This window comes from Podarcis gaigeae (assembly GCF_964106915.1).
Source record: "Podarcis gaigeae genome assembly, chromosome: 14".
NCBI classification, from domain to species: Eukaryota; Metazoa; Chordata; class Lepidosauria; order Squamata; family Lacertidae; genus Podarcis; species Podarcis gaigeae.
In genome coordinates this window covers 37,226,942-37,247,286 of record NC_139690.1, presented here as the reverse complement: position 1 = coordinate 37,247,286, position 20,345 = coordinate 37,226,942, and the positions used below count along the sequence as shown (strand labels likewise).

General features: G+C 45.5%; 1 protein-coding gene across 1 annotated transcript in view; it reads right to left on the bottom strand.

The window, feature by feature from the left end:
• Positions 1-20,345, bottom strand: part of NTN3 (netrin 3) — a 76,487-nt gene that overhangs the window by 21,496 nt on the left and 34,646 nt on the right. The window contains exons 3-4 of the mRNA XM_083711109.1: positions 9,055-9,204; positions 6,769-6,822 (exon numbers count right to left, since the gene is read on the bottom strand). Coding sequence (XP_083567235.1) covers positions 6,769-6,822; positions 9,055-9,204 — 204 coding nt within the window. The remainder of the gene's footprint in view (positions 1-6,768; positions 6,823-9,054; positions 9,205-20,345) is intronic.

Below are 20,345 nucleotides of genomic sequence, written 5' to 3'. Positions count from 1 at the left end.
TCTTTTTACTGCCGAATTCCTTCAAGAGCCATACACGGTAGAATTGTGGGCATAACAAAGCATTGAGGAGTGTGTGTGTGTGTGTGTGTGTGTGTGTGTGTGAGAGAGAGAGAGAGAGAGAGAGAGAGACAGATCACCATCTGAAATCCTGGAGAGCTGCTGCCCTTCAGTGTAGACACTACTGAGCTAGACAGAGCCAATGATCTGACTCAGTAATTGGTAGAGCCGTGGGTTCAAGCCCCACATTGGGCAAAAGATTCCTACATTGCAGGGGGCTGAACTGGATGACCCTTCCAACTCTGCAACTCTATGATTCTAAGATGGCTTCCTATGTTTCTATGAAATGTGCCCCTGGTCATCCAATTTGGGATGATGCAGATAGTTCATGCAAATTTTACTCCCCGTTTAACAACATCAACTTCTTTCTATTGTTGTTGTGGTTGTTGTTGTTATTGCGGCTGTTGTTGTTACAATATTCGGTTTCTTAGTTGCCTTATAAGGGAAGTCTCTAAGTGGCTTTTCCAGTGGCGTAGCGTGGGGGGTGCAGGGGGGGCCGGCCGCACCGGGCGCAACATCTGGGGGTTAGGGTTAGGGGGCGCAAATCCACGGGTTAGGGGGTGCAAATTACTTGCCTTGCCCCGGGTGCTGACAACCCACGCTACGCCACTGGGCTTTTCATACTTGTGAAATGGGAATTCTTACTTCTATTTGTGGTTTATATTAGACAGAAATGTCAGGAATCAGAGAGAGAAAGAGACAAAGCTGGAGAATGCAATGGAGGATGGTCCATTAGGGTGAAATGGGGCACTGCCCCACCAATCTCAGGTTGCCTTCTTGCTTTCAACAAGTCAAGTCAGCTTCCTCTTCCTTGGTCTAAGTACTGTCCTTGCAGAACTCAGCAGGGAGAAGTATGGTGATAAAACTGGAATTAATTGTCTCCACCTGTCACTGGTTCCTGCGCCGTGTACTGTTGGCTCCCTGCCTTACGAGTCCCAAAGGGCACTAGCTGCCAATGCTGGAGATTGGAGGTGGGGATATATTGTTGGACCTCAACTCCCAACAACCCCATCAACTTTTAGAGGTCCACAAATTCCCCATCCCAGATGTAGATGAATATAGGAGATGGGAATATAGGAAAGTGACAGATGGCGGTGGAAATGGATAAAAGAAACTGCAGCAGCAATAAGGTAACAGCAATTAAGTGGGGGTGGGAGGAAAGGTCATCTACCTCTAGAAGATAAAACAGTTTTGAGTTGGCATGGGCAGAGCCATCTAAATCCCTGGCTGGCAGCAGCAGGGTTTAATGAAACAGCGTAGCCACAAGTCAGGGGGCTGGTAGAAGCCGCAATTCCACTGTGCCAGTTCCCAAACAGACACAGTGAGGACGCCTGGATGGGGCTGGTGGCTCTCAACCTTCTTAACACCTGATGGGGGAAACAGATGGTGACCTGACAGAAGAGATTCCTATGGAAGACAGTTGAACATCCCTCTGCTCACTGTGCACAATCTGCACAATCTTCTGCGTGCCCTATCTGCTAGAGTTTACAAAGGATTCCTTCTCTGTGCACACTGCTCACTAGTGATCAAAGTGACCCTGCCACTGCCTCCCACAAAGGGCCCTGAAGCATTACCTGGGCAGGCAGCATAGACACCCCCCAACTCCTCAGGGGAGCATTCTTCCACACCAGGGAGGAGACAGGGACTGCATAAGCTTTGAAGGACCATAGCTCAGTGGCAGAGCATCAGCCTTGCCTTCAGAAAGTCCAGGGTTCAATCTCTAGCATCTCTAGGTACGGCTGGGAGAGACCCCTGCCTGAGCCCTTGGAGGGCTGCTTCCAGTCAGTGTAGACAATACAGAGCTAGGTAGACCAATGACCTGACTTGTTATAAGGCAGCTTCCTATGTTCCTAAGCCCCAGCATTGCCGGTGGGAAAACGATGCTCTTTTCATCATTTTCCACTGGGGAGAAGGACCTCCCTTTTCTCTAATTGAGGAACAGCCACCATGGTGCCTCACTCTTAATGTTGGAGACTACAACTCCACCATCCATTGGCCATGCTGACTGGGGCAGTCGAAAACATCTGGAGAGGGCACAGTTGCCAGCCCTGCCCTGTAACTTGACATTTACAGAGCAGGAACTAGACGTGCAGCTTCCATTTTCAGCTATAAACATTTATAGTCAGATGGGGCCTGAGCCTGAATAGAAGCCAAGGTGGGTGGTGTTGGTGTTGGGAGCCCAAATCATTCCTCTTCATCCGTGCAGCCCTTTCCCCTTATTAAAAACCAAAAAAACAAAACAAAACACCAGTTATTTCATCTCTAAAGGCTTTCTAAACATACAGCAGGTGTGTCAGATTCTTTGAGGTGTCTGGTAACAGTGCTCTATTTGTTTCAGTCCCCTTGCCTTTCAGGTGTTCAACTCTCCCCCTCTCACTCCCTTTACTAGCTCCCCACTCCCCACATAGACCAGCCCAAGCAACAGCTTTCTCCCTCCCCCTCTCCTTATGTAGAGAGAGAGAGAGAAAGAAAGAAAGATCCTAAGTTCAGACAGCTCTTGCTTGTCATTTTGTTGTTGATTGTTCCAGTCTCTCTCTCTCCAGATTTAGGCCACATTCACACCACACTCTAAAGCACTATGATATCACCTTAAAATTAATTAACTTGTTAAGGGTGCTGAGAGTTCTTAGGAGACCCCCTATTCCTCTTCCAGGGTTACAGTTCCTACAGTAGTTGCTAACAGTCAATCCCTCATCAGAAGGAAGCCAGCTGATTTGCGCAAAACCAAAAATTTTTGCGTCCTGCAATCTGGTGCGAGCCAGCTGACTAGTGCCAGAGCAAAAAACTGGACATTCCAGGTTCTAATCAGAAGCAGGGATGGCTTCTGTAATTCCCAGATGTCCTGCTTAAAATACTGCGGGTTATAGCCAATATTAATCTGCCTCAGAGTAGACCTGTTGCAACTAACCGACAGGCCTAACTTAGGTTCTTTCATTTCCCTTTTCATTTCTGTATATAGCTCAGGATACAACCCTGTATTTTTATTTATAATTATTATCTATGAATATGAATTAGTAGCATATGGAAATCTTGCAGAGCCATGTTTACAAACAGACTTTTAAAGGATTATGTCTTTGGCTGGATTTTTTTTAAAAATGATATGGATTTTATTGTCAACACTTGTATTCTGGTTTGTCAGATACTGCAAATGCTTGGTAAATAAATAAACAATTCCCAGTTCGAGCCTGAGGAAGAGGGGCACGGAAGTGGAAACGGTTCAGCCATAATATCTAGGTGATCTCAGGCCTCAAAGAAAGGGCCCAAATATGATGATGAAACTCAGCATCAAAGAGGCTCTCCCAAGTCACCTAGAGAAATTCCACCTCCATCTTTGGGAAATGAGTATCACACTCTCAGGATTCTGTTCGTATTAGATGTTTTGGCACTAATTCAGCACAGCAGAGGCAAGGCAATGGTCTTGGGGGGTTGGCCTAGATGACCAACCTTAGGGTCCCTTTCAACTCTACAGTTCTAGGATTCAACTCTGCTGCCTCCTCCAAGAACCTCAAGATGGTATATACATAGTTGTCCTCCCCCCCCCCCATTTTCTCATATCAACCCTGTGAGGTTGGTTAGGCTAAAACTGAGTGACTGGCCCAAATCTACCCAATGATTTTCATGGCTGAGTGGGGATTTGACCCCTGTTCTCCCAGATCGTAGCCCAACAATCTAACCTCTGCACCTCTGATACCAACAATCTTATTAAGTACACTGCTTAGATAGTTTTATGATTAAGTGGTTCGAATCCCCACGACGGGGTGAGCTCCTGTTGCTCGGTCCCTGCTCCTGCCAACCTAGCAGTTCGAAAGCACGTCAAAGTGCAAGTAGATAAATAGGTAGCGCTCTGGCGGGAAGGTAAACAGCGGTTCCGTGCACTGCTCTGGTTTCGCCAGAAGCAGCTTAGTCATGCTGGCCACATGACCCGGAAGCTGTACGCCAGCTCCCTCGGCCAATAAAGAGAGATGAGCGCCGCAACCTCAGAGTCGGCCACGATTGGACCTAATGGTCAGGGGTCCCTTTACCTTTTTTATACCTTTCTAAAAATAAACAAATGACAACACACATACACACACCTTCCCAGCACAGAGTGAGGCTGCAACCCACTTACTTGCGAGTAAGCCCCATTGGATCCAATAGGTCTTACTTCTGCGTAGACATGGTTAGGAATGCAGCTACTGCATATCACAGGAGAGTGGGCACTCAGTGCCTTTTCTGAAAGCGGCCTTGCTTAAAATTTCTTCAAGAAGCAGCCCCCCACCCCCGCCTTGGTTTTCCTGTCCCAAGTACCCAGGTTCTCCCAGGGTGGACCCGGAATATGGCTCTTCAAAGTGTATTCTGGGGAACAGCAGCATACTCTGCACATATTTGAACTAGAAGCAGGCGTTTATAAAAAGAAAACCACAGATAATTCTATGGACCACTTAAGCAGACTTCCTCTGCTGAAAAGTAAAAATAAAGAGCCGAGGTTTTTCATCAAGTTCCTTTTATATTTTTCCAACTAAAACTTTTCATAAGAGCCCTCAATATATTTTAAACAAAATCTGAATCTTTCCTTCCCAAATGTATCTTGGAATGAAGATATACAGAAACTCGGTCCACACCTCCACCCCCTTTCCTGAAGTGTCCCTTCTTTGATGTGCCTAATTAAGAGGCCTAACAGCCAAAAAGTGGGGGGGGGGGAGTTTTGTTTTGGAGGAAAGTAGGGAGTTGCCATGATTTTATTCCCCAGATTTTATTCCATCAGGGCATAGGACATGCAATGCAAAATAGGGGGGAATGTAGTCAATTACATATCATTTGCAGACTGAAAGCAACCACAACCGGATCGATTTGCTTTCTGGACATAGGATGAATACACAGACATTAGCAATTTCTGCCCCCGCGGCCATTTTCATTGGAATTCTCTGACATTTCTGTTCAGGAGTGAGGACGAACTACCTTCCTTTGTATCAAGCTGGGAGGGGCAGGCAGGAAGAGCAGAAGCGAATGGCAAAGGGAAAGTTTTCGCAAGCAATTCAGCAAGAAGTCCACGTAATGGGGCAAAGCGAAAGAACATTCCCACTGAATTCCTAGCACAAAAGAGCAATTGTGCTAAAGGGTTGGCGAGAAGGGGTGGAGGATAAGGAGAGACTGCTAAACGCAAGTGGTGGTTTTGGTTTGTTTGGCTGTTGTTGTTGTTCTAGGTAGGATGTGGGGCTGTACGTATGCCCACATTGGACAAATGGGGCACGAGAAGGTGGCCTAATTCAGAAAGACTTCAGGTCTTTTAGAGCTCTGTGACCCCGCTTCTCACCGCGTCTCACCCACCACATTGTTTCAGCTGCACCCTCCACCTGCAGTTTCTACGCACAGGTCTGATTACATGTTCAAAGTCCCAGACAAAGAGGCCCCCGTGGCGCATCATTCTGCTCTGTGGCTGAGGGGTGGGGGTGGGGGAGATGTCTGATTCAGTCCGCATGTGAAAGCCAATCAACCTAATTCACACTTTCTGAAAACAATATGCAAACTGAAACATAGCTATCCTATGAAATTCACACTTCTCTGAAATTTTTGCAGTGCAGTTCTCCGTTCGATTAACGGGCACAAAAATGCACATAGTAAGGTAAAGCACGCCTTAATAATAATCATAATAATGACTGCATTCATGAAAATAGCATAGAAAAATGCATGGTGTGTTTTTGCAAACGTATAGTTTGCAGCAATCCGCCTGATAGGAGCCGAACAGCATGAAATTTAACTTGAAAACTTTGAGGCACAGAACAGAGAAACAAGGATCCAGCCATCCCTAGTAGCAGCAGAATTTTGAGACAGAAATATTTTCCCACAGGTAACTAATGTGACAGCCAAGAACAAAGAAGAGGAATCTCTTGTGCCTGGGAAGAAGAAATGGGGATGATGGACAACACTTGATCCCCAGAAATGCAGCAGGAGGCAGTGGATTTAGAACCACATCTGCACCTACGGCCTGCAATTTAGCTGGTGGAAACCTGGTCACTTTTGCCCTCGAGCAAACTCTGAGGCTAGGAGCAGTTTTGGCATCAAAATTCCAGCTGACAACCTGAGAAAGGGACACAGAGCCTGTGGCTCTCCAGATACTTTTGGTCTCCAACTCCCTTTAGCCCCAGCCAGCCTGACCGACACAGGAAGCGGCCCTATGCTGAGTCTGACCATTGTTCCATCTAGTTCAATAGTGTCTAAAAATGCAATAAATACATAGTTTATGTGGAGGCGGTGATGGAAAGATACAAAGGGAGCAAAGGAACAGATGTAGTGAATGGCTGCAGTTGCACGGAAGATCATCTGCCTTGCATGCAGAAGGTCCCAGGCTCAATCCTCAGCATCTCCAGCTGGGGATGGGAATGTACTGTCTGAAATCTGGGAGAGCTGCTGCCAGTCAGTGTAGGCAATGCTGAGCTAGATGGACCAATATGTCTGACTACATATAAGGCAGGTAGCTTTCTACGTTCCATAACTGAAAGCTATAGGAAGTTTTGGACACACATTTGGAGAGAGAAAACGATGGAAGAGCTCTGAGTGCATCAGTTCCACTTCAGAAACAAATCCAGGTTGTTCAAATCTCCGAAATCTGGGCAGACATTCATGCAAGCATAATTTTTTTTTGAAGCATCCCCTAAAGTTAGGCAAAAATAAAAAGTTTACAAAACCAGGGCAGTCTTCCCATTTTTGCGTTTCAACAGAATAAACACTCACCTGCTGGTTCTTCTGTGCTAGTGACCACAGAGGTGGGGTTGATGGCAGGAATCTCTGGAAAAGAAAAGGTGGAATTTCTTAGTTGGCTTGAGCATGTGTGTGCTCGCCTGGCCACCGTCCCTTCCCACTTCCAGCAGACAGGTTTGAGAACTACATCTGCAGAATCTAGAGGAGTGTGGCTCTTGAAGGATAGCTGTGCTTCAGTTTGCAAATTTGCACATTAGCTGTGAGCTGATCCAAATTTCTCCTGTATCTCTAGGAACCGCACAGTCCCCGAGGCAGGCTCCAGACCTCAGGGTGAAGGGGACCCATGCAAAGGAAATGTCGAGGAGGATGCTGAAAACAAAAACAAGTCCAAAGGCAGCCACCACCTTGTTGAAGCTAAGCAGATGTAGGTCTGGTCAGTGCTGAGATAGAAGGCTGTCTGAGGACCGTTTTTTGCTTTGTTGCTACTGTGGGTAAGGGGTGGGAGTTTCTTGTTGTGGATGCTTGTGGGTAGCAATTTAGGCCCCTCCGACTGAGAGTCTGGGTGGTTTGGAGGGTGGGGGTGAACAGAGTGAGAGTCTGTTGGCATAGAGTGGGGGCCTCACACAAAGAGCACCCCACTCTAGTGGACTCCCGTAAATGAAAAATGGGTCAGATACGGTTGTTAAGATCACTGGTTGTTTAGCTGTTTCTATATGTTTGAATGTTTCATTTGTTTTTCCTAGGTATTTGGTTCGATTGGAAATATTAATTTCTGTTGCTGCAGTTTTGCTTGTTTACCTTACGATGGAGTTGTTTATTGGACGTGTTTATATGATTTCGTAATTTTAGTAGATTGCTTTTCACTGTTTATTTTTATTACTTTGTTCCTTGCTCGGGGATTGGAAACATTCATTGGAGAGCGGGCATTAAATATAAATTATAATAAAATAAATGTATGCCACCTTGAGTTCCATGATAGAAGAAAGGTGGGCTATAAACATCTGAAATAAATAGCTCTAAAATGTCACTTTTTGGTTGAATGCTTATTTTCAGTATCAAACTGCCAGTCTCTATTACATTCTTCTGGGATTCATTGGCTGCCAGTTAGCTAACAGGTTACGTTCAAGTTGCTGGTACAGTGGTACCTTGGAAGTCGAACAGAATCCGTTCTGGAAGTCCGTTTGACTTCCAAAATGTTCAAAAACCAAACTGCTTCTGATTGGCTACAGGAAACAGTGGAAGCCCCATCAGACATTCAGCTTCCAAAAATAGTTCGCAAATCAGAACAGTCACTTCCTGGTTTGCGGTGTTCGGGAAACAAAACGTTCAAAAACTAAGCTGTTCGAAAACCAAGGTACGACTGTATTGGTGTACACAGTGATATAGAGCTTGGGACTTGGCTACCTAAAAGATCACCTCATCCCTTACATACCCAACCAATCACTTCATTCTGCAGGAGAGGTCATCCTGCAGAATCTACCCTATCAGAAGGCTCATGCCACACAATGTTGGAATCAGGCTTTAAGCCAGGGGTCAGCAAACTTTTTCAGCAGGGGGCTGGTCCACTGTCCCTCAGACCTTGTGGGGGGCCAACTATATTTTGAAGGGGGGAAATGAACAAATTCCTATGCCCCACAAATAACCCAGAGATGCATTTTAAATAAAAGGACACATTCTACTCACGTAAAAACATGCTGATTCCCAGACCGTCCGTGGGCCGGATTGAGAAGGCGACTGGGCCGGATCTGGCCCCCGGACCTTAGTTTGCCTACCCATGCTTTAAGCGTTGCAACACCTGCCTTCTCATGCTTCCTCCCATTACACAGACACTTTCTATTGTTTTTTCAACACCTGCTAGTCTTTCCTTCAACAAGCCTTCTAAAAACTTTATCCCAGTTGGTATCTGTCTTGGATTTTAACAGATTTTATATATGCCCTGTTGCTTTAAACCATATAATAGGCAACCAATTCAACTGTTTTATAGATGTAAATTTTTTTATATACATGCTATTACATTGTAAATCACATCGGCATAACTGATGGAATGTGATTCATAAACAAAATAAATAATGGCGATGCTAATTATCATCCTTTTAATGTGTGTGTGTTTTTTAATGCTCTTAAAATGTTTTTAACTTTTGCATTTTATTTTCACTTTCTTTTTGATTGCATTGTTTTATCACCAATGCATTTGATGCCATGTGTGGGATAGGCATCCAATTGATTAATTTGTCATCATCGTCCGAGCTGCAGAAGCTGTCATTGCCATCAGAGAAGCCCATGACAGCAAAGCACAAGAAGTTTGGTGGTGGTACTCACTGATGCATGGTGCCACTGGTGACCGACTCTGTTGGTAACCTTTGGCACAGCGATTGCAGGTCAACCCAGTCACGCCGTCTTTGCATGGGCATTGTCCAGTGGTCTGGTTGCAAGTTTTTCCAGCTGCGCCAACAGGGTGGCAGTCGCAGGCTAAAAAGGTGGGGGAGGAGTGGAGGAGAGCAGAGAGAAAGAGGAGAAAAGGTTAAAAGTTGCAAGTTGCAAACACACAAATACATTTCATAATACGACATGCCAGGGGAAGCAGAACTATGCATGGACAAAATGGCAATTCAAAACACATGTAACAATGAGCAAAAACTCTTCCAGATTCTCCAGACCTAGCTCAAACTGCCGTGGTACAACAGGGCAGTTATATGCTACAGGGCAAGAGTTATGATCCCAGCCCATCAGGGATCTCACATAACACCACATAGCCGATCATCTGAGGACAGACACAGACTATTCCAATTGATAACAGGGCTTCCTGAATAAACAATCCTGAATAAGCAATCCCTGAAAAAAATCGCTAAAAGGAGACGTATCTTTCAAATTGTTTGCAAAATCATTCCCCCTCCTCACTTTCAGCTCAGTCCTGAACATGAATACAATGCAAGGGCTAAATATCTGTTTGTGGATCAAATGCAAAATACTAAATTATTACCATGGCACTCAATAGACTGCAGTACCAAATGGGAGACAATAGCTTTTTGTAATAAAGGAAGCTGCTCTAATCCTGCAAAATACAGTTAGATTTATTAGCAAGCTCCAACTCTGTCACCCTCTTTCTCCAAAAGCTTTCTCTTTTCTCTCTCTCTCTTTTCCTATATAATTGCACTATCACACATACCGTAATTTGGCTTAATACTCAACTCATCCCCCAAGGAGTTCTGCAAACTTGTGTTTTTGTGACCCAGTTTTAGTCACACACAGTAATTTGCAACATTTGCATTTACCAGAGTTTAATGTTGCATTTTATGGATGCCTTTAATAATGCAGTGTTGAGTATATTAACTTCATAAAGTTTTGTTTCTGTCTTTTCTGAACACAGTTTAATGTGGGAGCTCAGAATTCTTTAAGAAGGATCCTTCGCCCAGGAGTAGCCAACATGGCACTCTCCAGAAGTGGTCAGGCTGGAACTCCCATCATCTCTGATCATGGGCGTAGCTAGGAGTTTTGTTGAGGGGGCAGAACTGACGTGACTGGTCCGTCAGTTAAGTATTACTATTGTTTTACTTGATCTAGGGCAGGGGTAGGCAAGGTTTACCGGCCATGGGCTGGATCACTCCCACAGAGATCGTCCGCTGAGCAGCGCGGGCCGGACTGGAGCAGCGCGATGCCGGGAAATCGCGTCTGCGCATGTCCACAGCGCCGGAAATCACTTCTGTGCATGCCCAGATGCCGAAAATCATGCTTGCACAGAAGCGATTTTCAGCGTTTGGACATGCACAGACACGATTTCTGGTATCTGCGCATGTGCAGAACCATTTCTGGCGCCACTCGGCGAGTCCCTGCGCTACACTGTGCTGGTTTAGCGCAGCGCACGGGGAACTCACAGAGCGGTTGGCTCGTGGGCCAGTAAAACGGTCTTTGTGGGCTGCATCCGGCCCATGGGCCGCACGTTGCCGACCCTTGATCTAGGGGGAAGCAGCTGCCCTAGCCTCCCCTGGCTATGCCCATTGGCCATGTTTGGCTGGGGCTGGAGGTCAACACCATCTGGAGTGCTTCAAGCTGCAGAAGTCTGCATAGACTAAGCTGAGATAGATGGACAGGTTCATATATTTATGACAAAGGCGGAGCCATAGTATAAGGCTTGGGTTGGGAGAAGGGAGGTTGGCCAAGGAGGAACAAATGGTCCTTCTTGAAAGCTTAGAAGTTCCAGCTTGGGTACTAATCATGCCCTGTGGACATAACCTCTAGTTGTTTATGAGATAGCTGTCCTATTTCAGTCCTTTTGCCTTGGGGGAGGGAGGCAGAGACAACTTTTTAACTTCTAAGCATTCAAGAGCATCAGCAAAACTTGGTAGCAAGCCATAAACAAACTTCACTCAAAGCACCCAAGTCAGACTTAATGGGTAATCCAAACCCGAGTTCTGCCGGGATGAGCAGAGTTTGCAAAAGGCAGATCTCCAGCTGAGCCTGCGCTAAACCAGCTTATGTCACTCATCCCAGTTCATCTGCAGCTGGCTGAACTGAGGCCACAGGAAGTCCTCCCAAAGGAGAACATGGTGAGGTCTGGGGGAGACTGGCCCCTATTCTAAACTCCTTGCATCTCAGATAGGTGACCAGCAATCCAGTGAAACTTACACTGGCACTAAGCTATGCTATGCTAACATCATTCCTATTGTCTTCAATGGGTCTTCCGGTCTGCTCAGGCTATTTCTTGTATCTGTTAAACTTCACTGTCGCTTGTGAGTCCCTTGCAGAAGCTGGCCCTTAAGGAATCACCCAACTATAGACCAACACGCAGCTGTTCCTCGGGAATGTAAATCTGCCATAATGTGACAATACAAACCATGGGAAACTCTTCTTCCTTTCTCTTCCCCTTTCAGTTGCAAACCAGCCTTGATGTTTGGGTCCCCCACTCCCCTTCCCTTGCTCGTTTTCAAAAAGCTTGACAAGTCCTGCAGGAGGATTGCATGCAGCCTATCTGTGATATGTTTTCAGTTACACAATTTACATCTGACTCTGCGCTCTTTGAAAGCAGGAGAATAATGGATAATACATGGCAAAGAGTAAACTGATGAATAACAAACAGGAGCAGGCGGTTGGGGGGGGTTGAGGAGGGGGGAAGAAGAACAGCCACCCTCTGAGTTGAAACACTCAAGGGCACATAGAAGCCTGTTTGTGCAAATGAGGACTTCTGTGGGACTTGCAAGTGGGCTGGAGCAGGAGCCAGCGTGATGGTAACAGCACCAAGGAGCAAGCAGCTTCTCCTTATATGTTGCCACTTTGGGCAGCACTTATAGCAGCCGTGGTTGGTGCCCATCGAGACCTATGGGGTGGAAGGCAGGGAGCCCAACAGTGGGTGGCGCCAGAGCCAATGACAGGGGGAACCAACTAATACTAGACTTGTCACATCCTTTCTCCCTGCTGAGCTCTACAAGGGGCAGCACTGAGACTATGGGATGGGTTGTAGGTCAGGCAAGCAGGTGGGTGGGATGGCTGGCTGATAGCACACTGGAGTTGGTGGGCCACTGCCGCATTTGCCCAAGTGTATTGGCAAGTCACTGGCAGTTTGATCACATGCAGGTGTGTTGGCACAGCCATGCCTGTTTCACTATCACTGAGAAGTGAGGAGGTTGCTGCCATGGGGCAAGGGTGTGCGAAGATGAGGTCTGGCACAAGCACCCAGCAATCCTGGGCATCTACGTGAGGCATTTTGGGGTATCCCTGGGTCTTTTGTAGTGGGCCTCGGGCCCCATTTGCACCATACACTTAAAGTTGCATCACACCACTTAAAACAGAATGGTTTAACAGGGAACTCTGGAAATCGTAGCTCAGTTAGGAGAATAGGGATCACACCACCCTTAGCAAGCTAGAGTTCCCAGGATTCAATGGGGAAGCCCAAGGCTGTTTAGAGTTGTATGATACTGCTTTAAATATATGGTTTATATAAGGCCCCAGATGTCCTGCCTCTTCCCCCACTAAAAAAAAACCCCTATACAGTGGTACCTTGGGTTAAGTACTTAATTCGTTCCGGAGGTCCGTTTTTAACCTGAAACTGTTCTTAACCTGAAGCACCACTTTGGCTCATGGGGCCTCCTGCCGCTGCCGCGCCACTGGAGCACGATTTCTGTTCCCATCCTGAAGCAAAGTTCTTAACCCGAGGTACTATTTCTGGGTTAGCAGAGTCTGTAACCTGAAGCGTATGTAACCTGAAGCGTATGTAACCCGAGGTACCACTGTATTATTTTTAGTTTATATTTATTCACACTCACACTTTGCCCTGCCTGAGCCTCAGCTCCTTGGGTTAAGCTCCTGGAGATCAGACTGTTTGAAACCAGCACTCACAGCTGCCTTCCAGCATTAAGCTCTGGGCACCCAGAAACAGCCAACTTTCCTTTCTGCCACCCCAGGGCTAAGTAAGCTGCATCAGGGGGACATTCTGTCTCCTACGGAAACTGGAAGGAATTTCCACGCTGCTCTCAGCGGTCTGCCGATCATGAGCAAGTGACAGGGCAGAGTGGAAGGGAAAGTGCGTTAAGGCTCATTAAAGGTAACGAATTGCAACCTTGAGAGAGACAGAGAGGGAGAGGGAGGTAATCCAGAAAGAACTACAGAGTGTAGCTTCCAGTGGGGATTCTTTAAATTTGGAAAAAATGTGTAGTGAAGGAGATCTGGTTTATGTCAGGGGGGAAGGGGCTAAATTTATTTACAATGCTTTGCTCTTTTTTATTGTCAGAAAAGCAAACAGTGAGGGTGGTTTGCACAACCAAGTTGCTGGGGCCAATTAACCAATCTTGACGGTCCTTGGCCCGAAAGGAATCAAGAACCTTGGCTTCTTCCCGCCATGAAAAATTGTGCATTAAATAAGATTCATGTTAACCATGTAACTGCAGATTAATAAAATGGAGAAATATTATTAAGACCACATTTATTACACTGCAATTGTGGTGGACATTTCTGTCAGCCCTGTAAATATATAATCTGCAGTTTGCAACCGCCAGGGGCTCTTAAAGCGGAACGGTCAAAATTAGATCAAAATGTGACGGAGGTATGTCCTCTGTCTGAGCCATTGATGGATGAACACACAGTGACCACTGGGCTCTGGGAAGGAGAGAGGAGCGGCAGGGGGTGAATGGAAGTGCAGGGTAGCTGTGGCCAAAGCCCAAAGATATGTGGCCATCACGATTTGAGCCTGCTCTACCCAAGAAGTGGAACAAGACGGTAGGAAGACAATGGGGCAGAGTGGACAGTCAGGGGATGCCATTTCTGAAAGCTAATGTGAAGGAAATAAGGATTTTAGCTGTTTTGTGTTGGTTCTTTGGTTGTGACATTAGGCTTGTATTTTTTTTTTCCCCTTTAAAGGCTCTAACATACAGGAAAGTCTAATGTGCACAAGAAGGTGAAGTGTTTAAGAAGGCATGTTTTGCTCAGGAAGTTTTGCTCAAAGGTTCATTCTAGAAACCTGGCAGTGAAGGGGAAATAGAAAAGTGCCCAATACTGTGCCCTTCTCCTGACTGGTGAAAAAGTTGGAAGAGAGTATGTGAAAATATTGAATATGTTAAGCTAGAAACTAAGATAGGTGGTCAGAAGGTTGCAGAGTGGGAAACCTGACAAATTAGAAAAAGGGCTGAAACACTTAAGAGAGCATTAAAACACACAGTGGTACCTCAGGTTATGTACTTAATTCGTTCCAGAGGTCCTGAAACTGTTCTTAACCTGAAGCACCACTTTAGCTAATGGGGCCTCCCGCTGCCACCGCGCCGCTGCTGCACGATTTCTGTTCTCATCCTGACGCAAAGTTCTTAACCTGAGGTACTATTTCTGGATTAGCGGAGTCTGTAACCTGAAGTGTATGTAACCAGAAGCGTATGTAACCCAAGGTACCACTGTAGTAGAGATCACAGTTGGGCACTTTAGGAGGAAGGCACCAGAAGAGGACAACGAAGGGACCACGACTCTAAAGTGAGGGATGTAAACTGATAAGTATTTGCATGATTAGGAAAGCAGTCTTGAAAAGGTAGAGCTGGATGAGTTTGTCTCTGTTTATTTATTTGTTCTTGTGGGTAACTACTCAAAGGACAAAATTACTTTGTTTCTAAAACAATTTTCTCAAACACTTCCTTACCAAAGCCTTAAGTAAAAGCATATTTTGTTTTGGAAAACTTTGGTCTGGGGCCTTGTTATTTACCCCACATGTAATTGTCATACTACTCTACCCAGTTTGGGGAGTGGGTTGGGTCAGTTAAAGTTCAGGCGGTTAAGGGGCTGCTTAGAGGAGGTGGGCAGAGAAACATAAAGCTATCCCCTTGGAGGTAATGGGTTGGCTTGGCTGGTTTTCTCACCAGACTTTCCTCTTGCAGTGTAGGGTACGGCTCATGATATGTGAGAATTTCTCCTAAGTAGAAAATGGGTGCATTGAGGACAAGGATTCTAGCTAGGGTGGCCACTCAGGAACCATCACTAAAAAAATGCATCATATCGTACAAACATTATTCTAGCCCATATGTTATAGCATAACAGCCCTTGCGCCGGCAGTTTGAGAACACTGAATCTGAGTCTTTATCTTGGACCTGAATGAGCCATCCCTTCAAACAGAGTACACCTTCAAATAGATGAATGTCATTTGCAAAGTTGGATGCATGTCTGCTCTAATTCTAGCCCAGCTTGCCACGCCACTTGCTTCCTGATGCCAGGGATTCAATCCGGTCCTGTATACCTGAAGGAGCGTCTCCACCCCCATCGTTCAGCCCGGACACTGAGATCCAGCGCCGAGGGCCTTCTGGCGGTTCCCTCATTGTGAGAAGTGAGGTTACAGGGAACCAGGCAGAGGGCCTTCTTGGTTGTGGCACCCAGCCTGTGGAACGCCCTTCCATCAGATGTCAAGGAAATAAGCAGCTATCCTATTTTTAAAAGACATCTGAAGGCAGTCCTGTTTAGGGAAGTTTTTAATATTTAATGCTGTATTGTTTTTACCACTCAACTGGGAGCCACGCAGAGTGGCTGGGGAAACTCAGCCAGATGGGTGGGGTATAAAGAATAAATTATATTATTATTATTATTATTATTATTATTATTATTATTATTATCATCATCATCATCATCATCTTGCACCTTTGGTATGCATAGCAGGTACATGTACTCATTCAATTATGGTGACATTATGCTAGGTCAGTCTGTCTACCTTGCCCAGTGCTGTCTACTCTGAGTGTTAGCTGTTCTTCATGTTCACGGACAGAGATCTCTTGCTTCCTTATTCTTTTAAGTGAGCGAAGTTAAGCCAGGGACCTTCTCCTTTGGCCACAGGAGAAGGCGAGGCCAAAGAGATCAGGATGGGCTCCATCTCTCCCTGCTACTGGGATCCTTGCTATGCCCCAAAATGTGTTCAGGATCCCCCTTGAGAGTGAATAAAATGGCTAGCAGATTCACAGCCCTGAGTCCAGGGTAACGTTACTTTTGGCATCAGTTTTTGCTGGATGAAAGGAGGGAGAGAAGCAGCGAAGCGTGATGAGTGTTCCATCAGCAAGTCTTGGACAAGGGCCTGCTTAAAAGATGGGGGGAAAGTATCATGGTTTCCATCAGTGCAACAGTCAAACATGACTCCAATGCCAAACAAAAACACACATATGCGCACATCCCCCCCCCCAAAGAGATGTTATCGTTTCCCTAATTTTCACCAGATGGGATCCTGCCAATGCGCCATGTCCCAGTGCAACAGGCCCTCTCCAACTCAGCAAGAAGCAAGCACACAGCACCTAATGGGGAACAGATGCAATGGGCCTTATCAGATCCTAGCCAGGATTGGAAACGGACGTGTTTCTGATGAGGGTATTTGAGGGGCTCAGCTGTGATAACACATGGCAGCGGGTGGCGGAGTCCTCAGATGATGTTGAGCCTTCCCTCAGTCACAACATGCTTTGATGCTGGGAAGCTGTGCGTAACACTTCTCGGAGTGAGCTGGGCTGCTCTCTTCCTCGTAGAGCAGCTTTAACATGGTCACAAAACACCAAACCAAAAATCCCACCCTTCAGAGGTCCCAGCAGTCAGTCTGCATGATAACACCAACAAGGATGACAAGGTAACCACAAACCATCAGTGGGCCATATCTGTCTGGGGGCAGCAGCCCAATTCTAGGTGGGGCCACATCCAGTGATGGGCAGAAGGACCAAAAGTGGTTGGGGACGCCCCTTTCCATCCTTCTGTCACTTCCTACCCCCCCACTCTGTTCTACCCCTTTTCACCCTCCTTCTCAGTCTTTCTCCCTGCCCTATGGACTGCTCAGGGAGGTCCTTTCTCTCTCCCTGTCTCCCACTTCTTTAAATATTAATGATTTCCCAAAGGTCTATGGATTAGTTGACATTTCAGGTTGGTTTTATTGCTGGTGGTTTACCAAGTTTATCGCCAATTGTTTTCCCCTGCTGTTTAGTGCTGATCTTATCTGCTTTATCTGATAGTTTTAATTTTAAGACACCCCCCCCCCACACACATTTTAGCACTGGGTTTCCGAATCACTTTTATTTACTTTAAACAAATATCAGCAATCCGAACATTGAACTATAACAAATATAAACAGTGGGTAGAAACATGAGAAATATTCACCACGTGACTAGACTGCAATAGATCTAGATCTAAATCATAACAATGGCTTAAGGACCGGCAATTTGATACAAAGCTTTCTCTTTCCCCCCTCTTATGCTTCAATCCTTATTTAACTCAGGTGGACTTACTTCTGAGTAGAACTGTATGGGGACTGCACTGTTAACCAGTGTTAGAAACTGATGTATGAAAGCTAGGAGCTAAATGGCACCTTAAACCTAGGTTATGGGTGCAACGACAGAATGTCTAGGCACACTTTTTATAATAAGAATATAAAGCTGAAAATGAATGAACTTCAGTTAAAATATTATGTTTATTTTTCACATGGTCTAGTCCTTCCCCTGCCCACCCCCCTAATATTCTTAAGAGGGTCTCTTCTCCAGTCTTCAGAGAGTAGCTGGAAGTGGGGAGGCAGAAAAAGGTCCTCCTTTTCTTCCACTCTGCAGTTTTAATCTGAAATCTTAGGCGCAGTACTGTGCCTGGAGTTCAAAAACTGCTCGTGCTAATGAAATGCCCTGTCACAAAATGCACCTAGAACCATGGGAGTTTTGGACATTTCCGTTAAGTGCAATAATTATTTGTAATACTTCTGCAATTTACCATCCTTCCCCATCCATAGATGGAACCTTAAAATATGTGTTTGGGAGGAGCAGGGAGAGGCGATCACATTTTAGCGGTTATTTTATCTTGTGAATCACCTTGCTGAGTGGTGGTTTTAAGCAGGTGAGTTAGACTGTTGGTTTAGTTTTATCATTCTGGGAAATGGGGCACAGCCCTACTAACCCCAGTGTGCCACCACTTGCCTTCCTTCCGACCGACAACCAGTCCAGAGGGTGGGTGGAGCTGCCTGCCAGCTTCCTCTTCCTTGGTCTCATTGTTGCCCTTATGGAATTCAGCAGGGAAGATGGTGAGGACAAAACAAGAGTTAGCTCTCGTTGCCTCTAGCGCCACCTACTGTTGGTCTCCCTGTCTTCCACCCTACTAGTCTCAATGTGCACCAGCCTCCACTGGACCAGGTGAACAGGCAGGCCAATGTGCCAGAACAGGTGTTGGCAAGGGTTCCAGGTTCTGACACCAGCCCTTGGTATGAACTATAATGCTGTCATGAGTCAACCAGCCCCCTGAAAACCAACTGTATTCAATGCACTGATGTGGGTTCTCTGGAGGGAAAAAAAAAACAAATCAGGAATTTTCCTGGTGCCTTAAAGCTAGCATGTTAATTTTATATGCTATATAAATATCTCAAATATTTTTCCAATCGTCAAAAGTAGTTGAACTTTTTCATTTGGAATTAAAAATTCAATTAAATATAATTAATGTGGTGTAAAATCTTATGTTTCAAAGCTTTACTTGGAAATTACTTTTATTGGAATACTTGTAAATAACTTTTAAGACATGACAATCTAATAGCATGTACTCTCCATACATAGTTTAAGTTTCAAGGGAGAAGGGGCAATGAAAACACACACATACACAGAAATCTCACACACATTTTCTACAGATAGTAGCCTGAAAATAATTAATTACATCTTTGAAACTGCTCAATTTGTCTGATAGTACACTAGGATCCATATATTATGTTACCAATTTGTTTTTGTGAACAAATATATTTTTAGATGTTGAAAAATTTCCATGGAAAAAGCGGGTAGTGGAAAATTCTCTGGAATATTATTTTGTTGCAGGAAATTTTGCAACCCACATCCCTGTACAAAGGCATTTCAAAAAGACAGCAACTTCTGACACTCAAATGTTTGGCACTTGGATGCTTAGGCAGGAATTCAAGCAAGCTGGTAAAGTATCATCAAAAGGACAGATGTCGAAACATTGCTCTGATGGCGTGAGGGGTGTCAAGCTTTCTCAAGTGCTCAGATCTAACCCTCAGAATGAAAGGTTGAAGGGTGTTTGCTACAAACACTGCCCATTTAATCACACAGCAAATTATGGGATGTGCTAAGAAGTGGCTTCCCAGACTGGGCAAAGCTGCTACACTAGCTTTGTGGCAGGTAGGTCCCTGTTGGTTAGTGGGATGAGAAGGTCTGGTTCTGCCAGTGCATTTGCACCGTGCTGACCTGCCTGTTCTCACCCTTCTCCCTCCCAGTAAGGAATGCCAACTCACCTGCTGGAAAGCCGGTGTAGTGGATCTACTGGATTTGCTACAATGCATGTGGTGACGGATGCTGAATCGGGTTCTTTTAAAGAGGAATTAGACAAATTTGTGGGGGGAAAGGCTATCAGTTGCTCCCATTCACGATGGCCATGCGCTACCATCAGAGGCACTGTGTCTCTGAAGGTCAATACAATGGAAATCAAGCAAGCAAATACAATCAGTATTTGCTGCTTTTGTTTTCAGTCCTCAATCAATATATAACTGATTATGTCCCCACTACATTTGCATTGTGTTTCCTTTGCAGTGAAATGAATGGGTTGGAATAAGGTAACGGCAACACAGAATCACAGAATTATAGAGTTGGAAGGGACCCCAAGGGTTATCTAGTGCAACCCCCTATAATATATAATTGATTACATAAGCTATTTAATTTTGCTGCACAGGAACAGAGGGACAAAGATTGTCAATTTGGCAGAAGACAAACTGCAGCAGAATGGAAACAGGGCTGCATGCACCAGAGAGTGAGTGGAACAGAAAATGATGCCATCTTACATCCCTAGTGGAGACTAGAGGCTAGAGCTCTCCGTGCATGTGGATGATTTAGGCTGGGTAGACAGCTCTGCCTCTGGACATGCCCCTATAACAGCAATACCTTGGATGAGGCCATTAAGTTGCCAGCACAGACCTTAAATCATCACGTTTCATTTGCCAAAGAGCCTGCCCTTGCCCCTCGAAGGGAGGATATTTTTGCTTCTAAGAGCTTAGCTGCTGCTGCTTCCCTGGCTTTCATTGGGTACTGTGCACATTTTATGGCTTTGCTTAAATTATGGGGATTAATATTGAGACGTGCCTTAGTTGGCTTTTCAGTTACAACCGTTCAATTAACCCACCCTGAGCATTTCTCCTGTGTTTTCCATATGCCCTG